We start from the raw sequence: 18,932 nt of genomic DNA, 5'->3' as shown, positions 1-18,932 counted from the left end.
CATAAAGAACAATCTGCAGAAAGCTGTAGGAACTTTGTATGAAAGTCACCATGGAAAACTTCAAAATAAATACCTCTCTAATAGGTTGTGTCTGAATGACAGGTGCCTGAGTGACACTGGTCAAGGTGAGTCAGTTATCCATTATATTTCCCATTAATTAGCAAGTTCGTTTATTTAAAATGATAAAGTTTCCTTGAATATGCATCAATTGGTAGTATTTCTCCAGATCCTGCCTGCATCTCAGTAACCAATGTTAGATACATGACATGAATATCAACCTCATTCAATTGGGAATTTCTCATATACCAGGCAAACAAGAAAGAGAGTGTCTTTTTCTGGTTGGAAAGGTGTAACGAGCAGTGTTCTTCGGGGATTGGTGCTGGAGCCTCATCTTTGTACAATTTCTCTCAAACGACATGAAGGAAAGCACAAAAGGTAATTTTGCTGAAATTGCTGATGACACAAAGGTGAATAAGGAAAGTAAGTTGTGGAGAAGATATAAGGAGGCTGAAGTTGGATATGGATAAATTAAGCAAGTGGACAAAGATCTGGCAAATGGACCATAATGTGTGGAAATATGAAATTGTCCAATTTTGCTGGGGAAAATTGAAAGGACGTTATGCAAATAGAGAGATTGCAGAACTTGGAGATGCAGAAGATCTGGGTGCTATGGTATATGATTGGCGAAAGTGCAACGTGCCACAAACAGTAAGTAATTAGAAAAGCTCACAAAATGTTATTGCTTAAGGAAGTGAAAACAAAGGGATGAAGACCACGCTTCAGTTATATGGGACATTGACGAGACCACATCTGGAGTGGTTTAATTTAAGAAAGGATGGTAATGTGTTGGAAGCAGATCAAAGGCGTTTACTGGAACTTTAGCCGGAATGGGTGGATTGTTCTAATGAGGAATGCTTGGACAGCCAAAGCTTGTATCCATTAGAGTTTAAAAGAGTGAGGAGGGATTTGACTGAATCATACTGAATATCTTGAGGGGTGTTGACAGAATGAATATGAAGAAAATGTTTCATCTTGTGGGGGAATCTGGAGCTAGTTAAGGATTTAAAGAGGTGACCCCTTACAGATAGGGGTTGTCTCTCATATGGCTTTAAGTATTCGGAAGCCTTTCCCCCCTTTTTTTAAAAAGATAACTTTGATGGAACCTTGATAAGAAATGTGGGAGGGACAAAATTACCAAAGGTGGAACTGAGATTACACCTGATCAGCCTTGATCTGGAGGGTGAAACTGGCAGACATATGGATCATAGATTTAAACTTGCACAACAGCTCCACCATCCTCACAGAAACTGGGATATTGCAACTTGAGCTCCAGAAATTGACCAAATTGTAACCGACTCTTAGTGGTGATGCACAGCCAAATACGGGCACTCACTCGTCATGAGTTTGACTACCAACTCAGGAGCACCACAAGGCTGTCTGCTCAGTCTCCCGCTCTACTCTCTCGCTATCTATTACTGTGTAGACAGACACAGCTCCAATGCCATCTTTAAATTCGCAGACGTCACAATCGTTGTTGGACAAATAATGGGTAACAATGTCAGAGTACATGAGGGTGATTGAATGGTGCCAGAACAACAATCTTGCTCTAAACGTTAGAAAGCTTATTGTTGACCTGGAAGGATCCATGAACCTGCCTTCATGGATGGGACGGCAGTGGAAAGAGTCAACAGCTTCAAGTTGCTGGGTGTGCACATATCTGAAGATCTGTCCTGGGCCCAGCACACTGACGTAATCACAAAGAAATTCTCATCAAAGCTTCTTCTTCCAGAGAAGATTCGGTATGTCGCTCAATACGTTATCGAGCTTGTACCAGTGTGCAGCAAAGAGCAGACTAACTGATTCAATAATTCAAAGGCTAGGGAATGAAGGGGGGTGCAAAAAGTGGTAGACATTGCCGGGTTCATCAGGGGTTCTGACCTCCCCACTCAAAGGGACCTATAGGAGCCCCTACCGGAAACAGGCAGTTAATATTATCAAAGACCCTGGTCGTGTTCTCATCTCACTCCTACCATCAGGAAGCTACAGGAGGCTGAAAACAGTGACCTTCAGGTTCAAGAATAGCTTCTCCCCAGCAACCATCTGCACAACACTGAACACAGCACAACATTAACCATTAACACAGTGCAACCATTTTAGTGAGGTTTTGCACCAATATGGTCTGATTACCTAGCATTACTAATTATTAATTTATTGTATTATTATTTTATATTGATTTGTGTGTTATTTCATTAATGGGCCTGTACAGTGAGAATTTCATTTTTCCGTTGCCAGCGCATATGGCAATTAAACATTCTTGACAGAGACTTCTTACAAACCATCGTCTCAGATGGCAAGATGTAGCACTTCTTCCTGCTGTTCATTCACATCATAACAGTGATCAAGAAGAGAAATCCTGGGTCAGGATTAGCTCTCTGGCATGTGTTATCTCCATGATCCAATGGTGATTAGTGCAAACTAGTGCAAAGAGGGCAGATCCACAGGAGAAGCTGCTTTCACTCATGAGGTCAGTGGGGAATATCTGTCATCTTATTGGTGTCCTGTTCAGAGTGGTTTCTGTCCACTCTCACCAACGCATCACACTATCAATAGCTGCCATGTGGAGATTACCTGGGTTTGCGTGATAGGAAGCGATTGGATAGGCTGGGACTTTTTATTCTTTAGAGCACAGGAAGATGAGATGTGACCTTATTGATGTGTATAAAGTCATGAGCCATGGATAAAGTCAACACTCACAGTCTTTTTCACAGGGTGGAGGATTCTAAAACCAGAGGGTATAGGCTTATGGTGAAAGGAGAAACATTTAAGAGGGACCTCAGGGACAACATTTTCACTCAAGCGATAGTCCGTATCAGGAATGAGCTGCCAGAGGAAGCTATAGATGCAGATATAAATCTGACTTTTAAAAGACTTTTGGACAGTTATCTGGAGAGAACGGATCCAGAAGCCTACGGGTCAAATGCAGGCAAAGGGCATTAGCCCAGTATGCCAACTTGATTAGCACAGACTAAGTTTTGCAAAAGGTCTATTCCATGCTGTACAGCTCTGACTATATGTTGCAGCTTATTCGTTAGCGAGTAGGTGGTTGTGGAAAATACATCTGAACTCTAGTTTGTCAGGGTCCTCAAGTTTTGGCTTGGGTGCCAGTAATGGATACATAATACAGACCACTCTCCACTTCAACAGAGGAATGTCAGTGTAATCGCTCTTGCTTACCTTCAGGTGATTCCTCCTGCACATATGTTCCTGTCAAGTAGCGATGGACCAAGGCTGACTTGCCACTGGCTAAATTACCGACAATCCCCTGAAAGACAAAAGCAAAACTAATGAGATCCCATTTCACAATGGGAGTCTTCTCTGAAGCATCACATCACTCTGAACAACCGACAGTGCATGCAATCTAAGCCACAGGGTTAATTTTAGCCACAACGTTCCAGCTGCCTTTCCAGGGGAATGTAAACCATTCCATAGTGCTCTTCTGAAGAACTATGGAGTTCTCTTCAGTATCCAGACCAGTAGATTTCTTTCAGCAGCAGTATGCAAAATTACCGCAGTTTATCCCAATTTGGAGGCTCAGAGTAAGTTTGCTGAGCATTCCTCAAATTGTACTACTGACTCCACTTTTTGTTAGCTAAGAAGTACTTCACAATATCATTGGATGTTGAACGGTACAATACAAGTTTAGTTTAGTAGAATTTAGAGATACAGTGCAGTAACAAGCCCTTTGGCCCACTGAGTCCACGCCGACCAGCGATCACCACACATTAATACTATCCTGCACACAAGAGACAATTTTAACAGGAGCCAATTGACCTATAAACCTGTGCATCTTTGGAGTGTGAGATGAAACTGGAGAAAACTCACACAGGTCACAGGGAGAATGTACAAACTCCATACAACCAGCACCCGTAGTCAGGATCGAACCTGGGTCTCTGACTCTGTGGCAGCAACTTTACTGCTGCGCCTGCTCTGTGCCGCCCATGCATAAATGCTAATTTATTCTCTTTTTAGGAGTTTTTAAGAGACACAAACGCGCTGCTGAAAATATTCCCTGATTATGCAAAGCCAAAACATACTCGTCCAGTATCTGAAGCTCAGTTTGTCCCAAGCATTAATGCCAAAAGAAAACGAAAGTGGGTGAGATATACCAGAGCCCACAGTCAGCTCAGCAATTGGCAGTAAGCTACAAATTAAAGAGCTGTCCAGGTGGCTTTTCCCATATCATCGACCCAACAGCCAAGATTATAAAAGTACCTGTCACTAAATTTCAAGTACAGTGGGACTGCAATTCTGTGCCAAACTATTCAACATACCATCCCCCTACACAATTCCTTTCGCTCTCTATCCTTTGGCCAAAGGGGAAAGCAAATCATCAACCCTCATAATCCTTTCCATTGCATAATGAGCACAGCAAGGGTGGCAGTGCCTTGACACAGTCAAAGGATACAGCCATGTTCCTCCTCTCCATGAAATTACTTAGAGCTTTTCAACCCTGTTGTGTCGATGCACACAGGATTGCACCATGAAGCAAGATTGAATAATCAACAAGAATACACTACCTTCACCACCTCCTCACGCTCCGAAACTATCCCCTCCTCCCCAAACAAAATACAAAATACAAGAATTTCAGCTGGGGAAGAGGTACAAAGCATCCTCTTAAAGCAACATTTGGCACAAAACATTTCATCAGCAGGACATTGAGTTTTCCAGTGCAGCTGAACAACACTGAACTTCACAATAAAACCATTTACAAACTGTATCAGCACATCAGTTGACACAACGGGAAATCCATTCAGTTGCGAGAGCTCCCAAAGCAGAATACTGGCACAGAATGGGCCTTTGCTGTTAGTTGCATTGCTAAGCCAAGGATGTTAGGAGATTGTGCAATGGTTTGCTCCATCAGTCGCAAAGCACGAGCCATGGACTCATGCCCAAGACTTTGAGCTTGCTTTAATTCCTACTCTGCATCTTCACAGTCCTCTCCTTCACCAATACAGGCCACCCTCAATTGATAAACAGGTTCTATTTTTGCTGATGACCCCAAGATGATTTGGTTCATAATTGTAATGAATGGAATCATAGGCACATAAGACTGAGAAGAACATTTATCGAAAGTGGAGAGAGAGGAAACTAGTTCTGTCATTGTGTAGGAAGAAACTGCAGATGCTGGTTTAAACTGAAGATAGACACAAAAAACTGAAGCAACTCAGATCAGACAGCATCTCTGGAGAAAAGGACTAGATGATGTTTTGGGTCGAGACCCTTCTTCGGTTCTTCTAGTTCTGTCATTAGTAGAAACGAACGCATACCTACATTGGACGTTTAAACAATAATATTATGGGAGATCAATTATAGGCAATAGGCACAGGAGTAGGCCATTCGGCCCTTCGAGCCAGCACTGCCATTCAATGTAATCATGGCTGATCATTCACAATCAGTACCCCATTCATGCCTTCTCCCTATACCCCCTGACTCCGCTATCTTTAAGAGCTCTATCTAGCTCTCTCTTGAATGCATTCAGAGAATTGGCCTCCACTGCCTTCTGAGGCAGAGAATTCCACAGATTTACAATTCTGACTGAAAAAGTTCATACCCAATCTACTAATTCCCTCCAAAAACAAAGATCAGAGGCTGACTTTACAACGAGGAACCAAACCAATTACAAGCCCACAGCAATCAGTCCATTTCTAAGCACTGGTAAACACGCAACATCTTCAGGTCAGTACCAAATTTACAAAGTAGTATTTAAAAAAAAAAAATTCTCAGAATAATTTGATGCCATATTTCACAAGGTACCAGGAATGTTATAAATTGAGTGAATGAGTTTTACATGCATGAATTGCTGTTAAAATTATGTAATTTGTATTATAAATGTATAAAAAAAAGAAAATGCTAAATATACTCAGCAGGCCAGACTACGTCTGTGGGAAGAGAAACAGCGTTACCCTTCCTAGTAAACCTGAAATGTTAACTCTGTTTCTCTTCTCATGGATGCCACCCAACCTGCTGAGAATTTTCCCTATTTTCAGTTTTTATTATTGGCAGTTCGAATGTTTTATGGCATGTTGGAAATTAATAATCCTTTTCCATTCTTTGTGATAATTATACAAAAATGAGAATGATTTTTAGGTGCTCCTTTGATCTTTGGGAATTTGTACTTAAACTTTTAGATATTATATCAATTATAAATTCATAAAATTCTGTTTATGGTCTTCGCTATTGTATGTTCCAGTTTTTGATTTAAATCCTGAGTTTGTGCAGAGAAGTGGAAGATTATAGAGGCTCTCTGATCACTGAGGTGAACCTTTAATTGATTCCTCAACTCTGGTGAATTAGTTGATCAGAGATTGGAGTAACAGGTGAGCCTCAAGTGGCTCTGAATTTGGATGGGGGAAATCAGGGCATTTTCTTCCTGAAAATGTACTTTGACCCTTATCCGAAGAACGGACACTGGATGAGTCATCATGTAAAGATGCATGATAAATGAGAACACTGTTGGCCATCACACACAACAGATTATATCATTCAATCAGAAAACACTGCAAACACTCAGCAGGTCAAGCAGAATCTGTGGAAAGAGAAACAAAGTTGAATAGTGAAGGATCTTTCACCTGAAATACTAACTGTATTGTAGATGTAGCCCAGTCCATCGCATAGACCAGACTTCCCATTGACTCTATCTATATTTCACGCTGCCCTAGGAAAGGTAGCCAACATAATCACAGACGTCCCACCCCGGTCAATCCTTCTTCCTGCTCCTATCTGGCAGATTGTATAGAAATTTGAAAGCACGCACCACCAGACTCAGGAACAGTGCCTTTCCCTCTGTTATCAGGTTTCTTAACAGTCCTTCCATAAACTGGGGTACTGTCCGATTCACCTCTTCCCCATTGTGGACATTGGAATTTGTTTATAGAATCTTTTTTTTTTTAAATTATCGATGACAAATGTATGACCTGAAATCATACAAAAAGATAAACAGTACCCATATAATCATCCTCCTCCAAAAGGCCGTTGCCTTCAGGAAAGGAGAACAAAAATTAAAAATACCAAACTTATATACAGCACTTCAACAACAAACTTTACAAAGCATACTTCCCAAGTCTGAGGTACACTGATCCTGGTGCAGCAAGACTTCAAGCTATCATCACACGTACTATTCCCATCTCTGTAACCTCCTTAAGCCCATCCCACCCCTCTAATGGCCCTACAATCCTTTATTTCTAACTTTTGCTGATTTCCTTCACCCCCACGATGGTCATAATGCTTTTTTCGACAGTTTGGCCAAGCACTGGTCACTATCCTAATATTTGCTTTTGTGGTTCAGTGTCATTTTTTGTCAAATTGCACTCTACTTCAGAACATCTGGACTACTTTATAGACACTGTGTAAACCTACATCGCCATAAGTGCAAAGCTTGTAGTTAGCCCAACAGTGTTTGGAGATTGTGAGGAAAGGAAGACGAGGTGATGTTCAGTTTGTAGAGATTACTCACAAGCAATCAGTAGAAACAGAATATTTTCAATAGACAATAGACAATAGGTGCAGGAGTAGGCCATTCAGCCCTTCGAGCCAGCACCGCCATTCAATGCGATCATGGCTGATCACTCTCAATCAGTACCCCGTTCCTGCCTTCTCCCCATACCCCCTCACTCCGCTATCCTTAAGAGCTCTATCCAGCTCTCTCTTGAAAGCATCCAACGAACTGGCCTCCACTGCCTTCTGAGGCAGAGAATTCCACACCTTCACCACTCTCTAACTGAAAAAGTTCTTCCTCATCTCCGTTCTAAATGGCCTACCCCTTATTCTTAAACTGTGGCCCCTTGTTCTGGACTCCCCCAACATTGGGAACATGTTTCCTGCCTCTAATGTGTCCAATCCCCTAATTATCTTATATGTTTCAATAAGATCCCCCCTCATCCTTCTAAATTCCAGTGTATACAAGCCCAATCGCTCCAGCCTTTCAACATACGACAGTCCCGCCATTCCGGGAATTAACCTAGTGAACCTACGCTGCACGCCCTCCATAGCAAGAATATCCTTCCTCAAATTTGGAGACCAAAACTGCACACAGTACTCCAGGTGCGGTCTCACCAGGGCCCGGTACAACTGTAGAAGGACCTCTTTGCTCCTATACTCAACTCCTCTTGTTACGAAGGCCAACATTCCATTGGCTTTCTTCACTGCCTGCTGTACCTGCATGCTTCCTTTCATTGACTGATGCACTAGGACACCCAGATCTCGTTGAACTCCCCCTCCTCCTAACTTGACACCATTCAGATAATAATCTGCCTTTCTATTCTTACTTCCAAAGTGAATAACCTCACAATTCTCGCTACAAGACACCAGTCCTATCTTTCTTCCAACTGCTTTTTTTCAATGTCACTGCTGCCTTGGGCTGCCTTGAAGACTCTTTACATTTAATTGGAACAAAGTTAATTAATCTCATATCTCTCCTACATAAGGCTTACTGCATTCTTTCAACCTCCGACAGCAAAACCAGTCCACAAAAATGCTGGAAAAAAACCCACTGGACTCGTCTGTGATGCTACAATAGTTCCGAGGAATCACTGTTATTTCATACCCATGCAGTTTGGAAATGTTGTTGGTCAGCTCTCAGCAACAAAATGATCAGCTGATGCAATTAAGATAAATTAATTTCTGGATTGAAAATTATCCTGTTTTTCACATATGCCAATGACTACAACTCTCTTGAGCTTGTTCCCAAATACCTGCCTGACATTTAGCACTGAATGAACAACAATTCATTCTAACTGAATGCTGGGAATGCTAAAGCCATTATTTTGGCCATCATTGAAAGCCATTCACTGGCCACAGACTCCATCCCTCCAAGCTGTGTAAAATTCAACAAGATAGTTCTTGATCTCACATCCGACCTTGAGACAAGCTCCTAACCACATATCCATACTCAGATTATGTATTTCTACCTTTGTACTGTAACTTCAAATCTTAGTTATCTGCTGTTAAAACCCATACCCACACCTTTTTAACATCTAGATAATGATGTTAATACATTCCTAGTCAGCATTTCACTTTCTATGTCTTATGAGCTCCAAGACCTCAAAAAGTTTGGTTACCCATGTTCCAATTTATACTTGCCCAATGCAACTACCTTTATGCTTACTGATGTACACTGGCATCCAGTTAAACAATTATAATATTTAAATGTTTTCATTTTTATGTTCTTGGCTCACCCATCCCCATCTCGATAAACTGTTTCAGTCCATGTCACTGAAGAATCTGCATTCTGATATTTATGTCCATTTGATCATCCTCAAATTTAATCTCTCCATCATTGATGACCGTGCCTGAACTGCAGAGGATTGAGATGCTCCTTATCTCTTTGATCATGCCTTTGGTTAATCGTTCTAATTTTCACTTAGATGGCATTTTTTTTAAATTAGCAATTGCGAAACATCTTGGGATGTTTCACTACACACGAGGTGGCATATAAATTCTGTGATTTGGGATAAAAGGGATTGATCGTTAGAGTGAATGGACACGTAGTTGGTATCAATGAGTAAGACAGTGGTTGCACAAAAGGATTTACCTCTTCCTTAAAATTCATCCAATACAGTTGACATGCTCGAGTTCTTGTTCACTGCTGTCTCAACTAACTCTAACGAAATGAATTGCCTCTCCTCCACAAGGAATTAGAATAAACACAACAATTAATAAGCTTTTAAAGCAGAAAATGATTGATGTCGGCTAGTATATTTGAAGTAAATTTAGATTTGTTTTTGGATAAAAGTCTGAAATCTTGCCTTCATGCCAGCAGAAGCAAACCTTTTATTAAAATATGCTGAAAGTGTTATCATATTGACAGTCTGCAGAACAAAAATAGCTTCTATTCTCTCCAATAAGTTTACAATGCCCGGCCTGAACACTTCAGTTTACTCAAGTGCTTTAACTTGTCAAATGGAATCATTAGTTGATTTTGTAATCCATGTATGACATCGTGAAACAGCAAACACCAATAACCCACACCCAAAGTTGGAAACCTTACAAGTATGAAAGGTATTTTCTTAAGTGGCCATTCCGGATGCCAATACCTGAACTATGTACAAAATGTGCAACAGAAAATGGTCTAAAAATAAATTTGAGGATGCAGAACTTGTTCGACAGCATTGAATAAGATATTAAAATATGATACATGACAACCTCCTGTAGTCATGCTTTCAAAAATTAAATAAGGGAGGATTGCAATTGTGCTTTATCAGAAATAACATATTGGTTCTTAAATCACTTTTTCACTACTTTATTCATGGTTTCTATCATGAAATTTTATTCTATACACCTTTAAGAAAAAATAAGGATACCACAAGCGAATATGACTGAGCTTTAATCTTAACTAGTAATATCTTTAATTACAAATGTCAATAGGAACACAAAAATAGGGGTAGGCCTTTCAAACCTAGAATCAGTTCCAGAATTTAATTAGATCTTTGCTGATCTGTATTTTAATTCCTGCCAAGGCACCTTAACATTTATCTGAGAATAGTCCACTTCCAATGTTTTTGATGATTTCTATCACTCTCCAGTCTCACCACCGCTTTAAGGGGGAGAAAACTAGATTTCCACCGCAGAATGTGTGACAAAGTGCTGGCAAAAATCTAGCTCTACACTATATTATCTCATCCTATGTTTCGACCACTGGACAAAATAATCTCTCTTGATCTATTCTATCCACTTCATTGACCCACTCAAGCACAAATCTATGCAGACAAGCATGGTCTATGTAACCTGCCCTGATAATTCTTTCCTGTTGATTCAAGAATATGGCAAAACCTGACTTGTCCCCATTTGTGAAAAATAATCCACGCTGAGATCAAAAGGCAGTTTTCTTTACAGGAAGCAACCAGAACCTTACATACCTAACAATCTTCCACACCTTGACATTCCAGCCCCAAATCTCAAATGTCCCAAAAGCCTACAGAATTACTTTAGTACCCATCAACGAGCCTTGAGAGATTACTTTACTTAGCATTAAACTGGTGATTCTAAGTTGCAAGCAAGAGCAGTTGATGACAGCAATACAATATGTAAAAAATAGCAGAGAGTCATTATATTACAATACGAGCTAAGTTTTCATTCACCTTTTGTTTCATTCAAAGGACTGTGACCGTGTACAGGGCCAATTGACAAAATAAAGAGAACCATGATGTAAAACATAGGATGTGCAGTTTTCCATGGATCAACATAATAACAGATTATAAAATTTGATCAGCCATGTGATCTAATATTTTCTGAATGCAAATTATATCTTCTCATTACTGCACCTCCCTTTTTCATAATCATCTTAACCTCAATCATACTTTCTGCCCAACCTATAACGATACTAACCAAGATCTTTTCCAGTCAGTTTTTGACATCCCAGAATGTTCGCTATTCTGTTCACCCACATGGTTTAGCTGAAACTGTCACTTCAGGAGGTCTTCATGTAGGCTCCAGGTCAGGATTTGTAGCAGTTGTGTGCATCTATATATACGTGTGCCTGTGACCCAGTATGTGTCAGACAACTTATATTTGCCAAACAAATTAAATTTCCAAAGATATTACAATTCTCTATCTGCGGAAGTTAGGATGAGTCAGTTTATTTTCCATTCAAAGAATGAAGGCTATCATCAGAAAGAACTGACTGCACTAAAGTGCTCAGATTCAAGGTTCTTCACACACTGGTGATGCATCATCTAATAGCCAATGCAAACAACCAGACATTCGACAAAAGAGTACACATTTCGAAGGAGGTATGGATGCGGCAAATAATTGGCATTTATATAATACTTTCAAGCAATAAAATCTCTTAATGCATGTTGGAGACCAGTAGTACCATCTGAGCTTGAGTGGAATCCAAAGGTTACATTTTTTCATAGACAGCCCCTTGGGATTGAGGATGAATTACTTCCACTCTGGGTTGGTGGATTCTGAGGTGGCTGATGAGGCCATTGTGGGAATTATAGACTCTTCTGCAGATGGGCTGGAGGTGGCTGACCATTTGAATGGTGTTTGTTCCCTCTGCCGCTTACAAATAGCTTCTGTGTACTCAACGAAGGTATCACAAAATGCTGGAGTAACTCAGCAGGTCAGGCAGCATCCAGGAGAGAAGGAATGGATGACGTTTCGGGTCAAGACCCTTCAGACTCAGAGTCAGAGAGAGCAGCTATGTAACTAGGTAATTCTAAAGGAAAACTGGGGACAATTTACAGAAACCAATTAACATACAAACTGGCACATTTTTCGAATGTGGGAAGAAACCGAAACACTCGGAGAAAACTCACGTGGTCACAGGGAGCGTACAAACTCCATACAGACAGCTCCTGTAGTCAGGATCAAACACGGATCTCTGACGCTGTAAAGCAGCAACTCTACCACTGTCACTGTGACACTCTGCGTGTGAGGTGTTGCACTTTGGAGGTCAAATGTCAAGAGAAAGCATGCAGTTAATGGCAAAACCCTGAATAGCATTGATGTACAGAGGAATCTTGGGATCCAGGTCACCAGGAAGTGGCAACACAAGTAGATAAGAGTTTAAAAGAAGGGATATGATATGCATGCCTTCATTGGTCAGGGCATTGAGTACAAGAGTCAGGAACTCATGAAGCAGGTTTATAGGATTTTGGTTTAGGTTGTATTTGGAGTATTGTGTGCAGATCTGTTCGCTCCATTACAGGAAGGGTGTGGAAGCTTGGGAGAAGGTGCAGAACAGGTTCACCAAAATGCTACGTGGATTAGAGGGTATCAGTTATAGGGAGAGGTTGGACAAAGTTGGATTGTTTTCCCTGGAACATCAGAGTATGAGGGAAGGCCTGAAGTATATAAAATTATGAGGGGTAGGGTAGACAGTCAGTATTCCATCCTTTTCCCAGGATGGAAATGTCAAAGACTCCCCACCTACTTAATTGCAGCGGTTACACTTTTTATCTGCATCTTCTCTCTTCCTGTAACACTACATTCTGCACTTGGTATTTTTCTCTTTGTCCTACTTGTACTTGGGTATGGCTTGATTGTACTCGTGTATGCCTTTACTGGATAGCACGCAAATAAAGTTTTTCACTGTATCTCAGTGCACGTGACAGTGATAAATTAATACTGATAAGGAACTGTAATAAACTCTGGGATGCCTGACCCGGATAAATTCTAGATATTTGCACTTCCAGTGTGCTTGCGCAGATCTGCCTGCTAATTAAAAGCTATATTAAGGACTTATTTTTCTGCTGAACTTTGCAGATCTGCAATTTTTGACTGGATTACAGAAAAAGACGACAGCTATTAAATGCCATGCAGTCCCAAACCTGTCCCATTCTGAGCCCACACATATAGACTATTACCAGGAATAGGCCGTTCAGCCCTTCGAGCCAGCACCGACATTCAATATGATCATGCCTGATAATCAAAAATGAGTACCCCATTCCAGTTTTTTCCCCATATCCCTTGATTCCCTTAGTCCCAAGAGCTAAATCTAACTCTCTCTTGAAAACATCCAGTGAATTGGCCTCCACTGCCTTTTGTGGCAGAGAATTCCACAGATTCACAACTCTATGGGTGAAAATGTTTCTTCTCATCTCAGTCCTAAATGGCCTACCCCTCATTCTTAAACTGTGACCCCTGGTTCTGGATTTCCCCAACATCAGGAACATTTTTCCTGCATTGACCCAGTCCAATCCTCCAAGAATTTTATATGTTTCTACATCTGTTTCAGCATATTAACTTCTAGAAACTTCCATGATCTCAGATAAATTGCTATTAGCACATAATGAAGAGGCAAAAAGGTAAAAAGATAGATAAAAAAATAAAAAAATCTCAGATAATAATTTATTTTTGAAACGGGACAATGTACATTAATTAACATTCAAACAAATGTAAATGTACTCGAATTAGCCGAGAGGCTAGTTTTCATCGATAGTCCCTTTGCCTGATGTTGTTAGGCATCAGTGTTCGGTGCGGGCCTCCTGCCGGCCTCGGCCCCGGGGCCCGCTGCTGCCGCGGCCACCGCCGCCGGGTTCGGCCGCCCTCCACACTCCACGTCCCCGCCACCTCCCCCTCGTCCTCCTCTGCCGCCGCCCGTCTCCCGCCGCGCCACCTTCTCCTCCTCCATCTTCTTGAAGAGCACCATGAAGCTGCCGTCGTTGGTGAAGGCGTTCGCCCCTTTGCTCTCTGCGCCACCATCCCTGTCCTGTCGGCGTGTCGTTGTGCTGCACGGAGCCCAGTTTGAAGTTAGCCTCGAAGCCCGACCACGGGTGGAGAATGCAGGCTGGGGGGGTCTTTCCAAGCGGGCAGTTGATGAGGAGGCAGCAGCGGTCTCTGGAGAACAGGGTGAGGGAGCAGCAGCGGCTCCGGCACCTCTCCCTACCGGGCAACCGCCATGTTGGTGGTGAAAGGTAGAGCCTTTCACATCCTGTTAAAAATATCTCAAATGAATGGGTGATATTTCAGGTCGAGACCCTTCTTCAGACTAGCCCTGGAACGCCACCCATTCCTTCTCTCCAGAGATGCTCCCTGTCCCGCTGAGTTACTCCAGCATTTTGTGTCTATCTGCGATTTAAACCAGCATCTGTATTGAATTGAATTTAATTTAATTAGTTTATTGGCCATGTATGTCCACATACAAGGAATGTGCCTTGGTGCTCCGCTCGCAAGGAACAACACGAACATACAGTAAACAATTAAGAATAAAGCATAAAACATTGAATAAAACATTATAGTTTAAACATGTGAATGAAATAAAATACCAGAGCAAAATGAGGCTAGACACTTTTGGATATTGAGTAGAGCCACGGAAAAAAGCAGTTTTTATGCCTGGCTGTGGCGGCTTTGACAGTCTGGAGTCGCCTTCCAGAGGGAAGTGCATCAAAGAGTTTGTGGCCAGGGTGGGAGGGTCAGAGATGATCTTGCCCGCTCGCTTCCTGGCCCTTGCAGTGTATAGTTCATCAATGGGGGGGAAGGTTGCTGCCAAGAACCTTCTTAGCTGATCGAATGATTCGCTGCAGCCTCCGAATGTCGTACTTGGTGGTGAGCCAAACCAGACCATGATGGAGAAAGTGAGGACAGACTCTACGATCTGCAGTTCTTTCCTACACAAAAATATCTCAAAGCTCTTCCAGCCAACAAACTACACTCCATGTAGGAAATGTGGTCACATTAAATCCATAAACAATAGACAATAGACGATAGACAATAGGTGCAGGAGGAGGCCATTCGGCCCTTCGAGCCAGCACCGCCATTCAATGTGATCATGGCTGATCATTCTCAATCAGTACCCCATTCCAGCCTTCTCCCCATACCCCCTCACTCCGCTATCCTTAAGAGCTCAACCCGATGTGTGGGGAAGACCAGATCATGTGCATTTAAATATTGCTTTAAGGATATCAACCATAATGCCAAGGAGTCTGTGGAATTCTCTGCCACAGAAGGTAGTTGAGGCCAGTTCATTGGCTATATTTAAGAGGGAGTTAGATGTGGCTTTTTGCTAAAGGGATTAGGGGGTATGGAGAGAAGGCAGGTACAGGCTACTGAGCTGGATGATCAGCCATGATCATATTGAATGGCGGTGCAGGCTCGAAGGGCCGAATGGCCTACTCCTGCACCTATTTTCTATGTTTCTATGTCTATGTTTCTATGATATATTACTTCCCTTCAACAAAGTAACACCACCAGATGCTTTAGAAACATCTGAGGAAGGACATCACCTCAGTTTTACATCTTTTCTGAAAAAGAGCACTTCAAAAACTGCAGGACATAAAGCATTGGAGTAACTCAGTAGGTCAGACATCATGTAGAGTGGATAGCCCTGTATGTCAATTTGGTCGGCATGGACAAGATGGATCGAAGGACTTGTTTCCATGCTGCGTGCCCCACTGAGTCACTCCAGCACTTTGTGTCCTATTGTGTAAATCAGCATCTGCTGTTCATCATTTCCACTTCAAAAACTGCAGGAGTCTCTCAGTATTGCACTGAAGTAATAGCATCCATATGCTCAACTCAAATCCATAATCCTCTAACTCAAGGTAAAATGCTTTTCTACTATACACGGATGAATAGTGAAGGAGATGGCTGAGAGTAAAAGAACAAATTGTTTATTCACACAAGGTACTGACTCACACTTGATAACAATGAGAAGGTAGGAGAAAGGGCAGCAAATATTTCAAAACTGCCACAATGCAAGAGACACGTTTCTGTGGAGGTGTTTCCTCGTTGTTTTCCACATAAAACTCGAGATTAGCAATTTCGTGGAGGAACTCTAGGTCAGGCACCAACTGTGGTTCAAAGAAGGTCCTGATCTGAGACATTGCCTGCCCACATCCTTCTACAAATGACTCACTGAGTTGCTCTGGCAGTTTATTTTTTGTTCTTAAATAAGGAACTCGATAACAATTAAGAAATAGAAACAAAAAAATGCAGATGCCAGTTAATACACAAAAGGACAGGAGGAACACAGCAGGTCAGGCAGCATCTCTGGAAGCCTGTGTGGGAAAGAACTGCAGATGCTGGTTTAAATCAAAGGTAGACACAAAAAGCTGGATTAACTCAGCGGGACAGGCAGCATCTCTGGAGATGCTGCCTTTCCCGCTGAGTTACTCCAGCTTTTTGTCTCTACCCTCTCTGGAAACCTGGGTAGGTGACGTTTCGGGTCAAGAGTCTTCAGACTGATTTCCCCTCAACTCCCTTTTCTTGCCTGATTCTAACAATCTTCAATTCCCCAGGGTCCAAAAATCTTCCAGTCTTCAATAACTATTTAGTGATGCAACATCCACAAATCTCCGACACTGCGAAGCCTGAAAATTCAGTCTTCACAAAGGAGGAATTTCGCCTCATCTAACCGCTCCTCTTGAGACAAAGCATGCTGGTTCTGGACTCTCATGCCAAGTGAAAGGTCTCACAATATCCATCCTGTTAGGATCTATCAGAAACTAAAAATGCTTCACAGAGTTCATTGCTAAACTACTATCTATCTCATTGGAGACCCTCAGACTTTGATTGGACTTTACTGGCTTTATTTTTTGCACAAAATGTTATTCACGTTATTCCCTTGATCATGTAAAGTGTACACTATGGATGGCTCGATTGTAAACATGTCTTGTCTTGTCACTGACTGGTTAGCATGCAACAAAAGCTTTTCACTGTACCTCGGTACATGTGACAATAAACAAAACTAAACTCTTCTAAACTCCAGAGGGCAAAGGCCAGACATCATTTTACATCATTGGTCAATCCCCTTTATCTCAGAAATTAACTTTGAGATCCTTTGCTACGCTCCCTCAAAGGCAGATTCTTCCTTAAACGGACTAATCAAATTAGTTAACTGCACTCCAAGCTTGGCCGCACCAAAACCCAGCTGACTTACTTATTTTTGTGGTTAAAAAGAAAGTCAACATCCCATTAAGTTTCTAAATTGCTTGCTTACCTGTGTGGTAACCTTCTTACAGAAGAACACTCAAACCTCTCTGAACATCAATGTTCGACACTCAAAATCTAATTAAGATGATTTATTTTACTTTTCCCACAGAAGTAAATAATCTCACGTTTCCTCTCAGTATACCTTGCCATATTTTTGCCCACTGACTTAGCCCATTGCCCTCAGCAGACATTTTTTTATCGTCATCATTCATTTTCCTGCCTGGCTTTGCATTTGTCAGTGGGTTTGATTACATTACATTTAGCCCCTCATTTACCATGAATACACATTATTAGTAGCTGAGGGCTCTGCACTGATCCCTGAAATTACAATGTGCTAACCCCATAATGACCCATTTATCTACTGTAAGGTTCCAGCTACCAAACCATTCCGCCAGAAATGCTGATATATTATCCTCGACCTCAAACACTGAACTTAGGCAGTAATTGTTTTACAGAAACTCATAGGAAATCAAAACACAACCGTTTTCTGGACTCAATATTAGAGTCAGAGATGTACAGCACAGGAACAAACTCTTCTGCCCACCGAGTTCTAGCCAACCATCAATCACCAATTTATACTATTCTCCTACAGGTAATTGGATTTCTCTGTCTACATCAGTCCTCCATCTCTGATATTGGGCCAGCTAGCTGTTTTCCCCCTTTTTTTGCCCCGGAGAACAGACATGGCTAGTGTGGGCATGTCTTCCTGTTCTGCATTTCTTAGTTCCTAGTCTTTTGTCTACAGCCTTGTCTTCTTTCTGCTCCCGTTCATTCATGAGGAAAAACTTTTTCAGTCAGAGAGTTGTAAATCTGTGGAATTCTCTGCCTCAGAAGGCAGTGGAGGCCAATTCTCAGAATGCATTCAAGGGAGAGCTGGATAGAGCTCTTAAGGATAGAGGAGTCAGGCGGTATGGGGAGAAGGCAGGAACGGGGTACTGATTGAGAATGATCAGCCATGATTACATTGAATGGCGGTGCTGGCTCGAAGGGCCGAATGGCCTCCTCCTGCACCTATTGTCTTTTGTCTATTGTCTATTATTCATTGATCAGATAGCTTTGTTTCCAGTTATCTCTTTGATCACACCGGTTTTACCCTGCAAGGTTTAGATGAGTCTAATTAAGAGATGCAGCACGAAAACAGGCCCTTTGGCACGTCGAATCCGCACCGACCAACGATCCCCACACACTAAACCTATCCTACACACCAGGGACAATTTACAATTTTACCGAAGCCAATTCATCTATAAACCTGTATGTCTTTGGAGCGTGGAAGGAAACTGGAGCACCCGGAGAAAACCCACATGGTCACAGGGAGAACGTACAAACTCCGGTCACACAGTAGCCGTAGTCAGGATCGAACCCGGATCCCTAGTGCTGTAAAGCAGCAACTTTACCAATGTGCCTCAGCATCGGCCTCAAATTTATTTGGTTTTCTTCCCAGTTTGGCCCAAATCAGTTCATTAATTTGCAGGGAGGGCGGGGGGGGGGGGGGGGGGGGG

General features: G+C 41.9%; 1 protein-coding gene across 11 annotated transcripts in view; it reads right to left on the bottom strand.

Moving 5' to 3' along the window:
* agap1 (ArfGAP with GTPase domain, ankyrin repeat and PH domain 1) overlaps positions 1-18,932 on the bottom strand; it is a 615,219-nt gene that overhangs the window by 375,872 nt on the left and 220,415 nt on the right. For 8 of the 11 annotated variants that reach the window (XM_078403564.1, XM_078403565.1, XM_078403566.1 and 5 more), the window contains one exon: positions 3,235-3,322. In XM_078403564.1, the coding sequence (XP_078259690.1) occupies positions 3,235-3,322 (88 nt within the window). Of the gene's footprint in view, positions 1-3,234; positions 3,323-3,724; positions 3,756-4,577; positions 4,640-4,769; positions 4,818-18,932 lie in introns of those variants that run through there. The other 3 variants (XM_078403570.1, XM_078403571.1, XM_078403569.1) reach the window with 3 other exon arrangements.

The sequence above is a fragment of the Rhinoraja longicauda genome, chromosome 8 (assembly GCF_053455715.1).
Source record: "Rhinoraja longicauda isolate Sanriku21f chromosome 8, sRhiLon1.1, whole genome shotgun sequence".
Lineage (NCBI taxonomy): Eukaryota > Metazoa > Chordata > Chondrichthyes > Rajiformes > Arhynchobatidae > Rhinoraja > Rhinoraja longicauda.
Note: the sequence above shows the minus strand (reverse complement) of the source record. Positions and strands in the feature narration are given on the sequence as shown.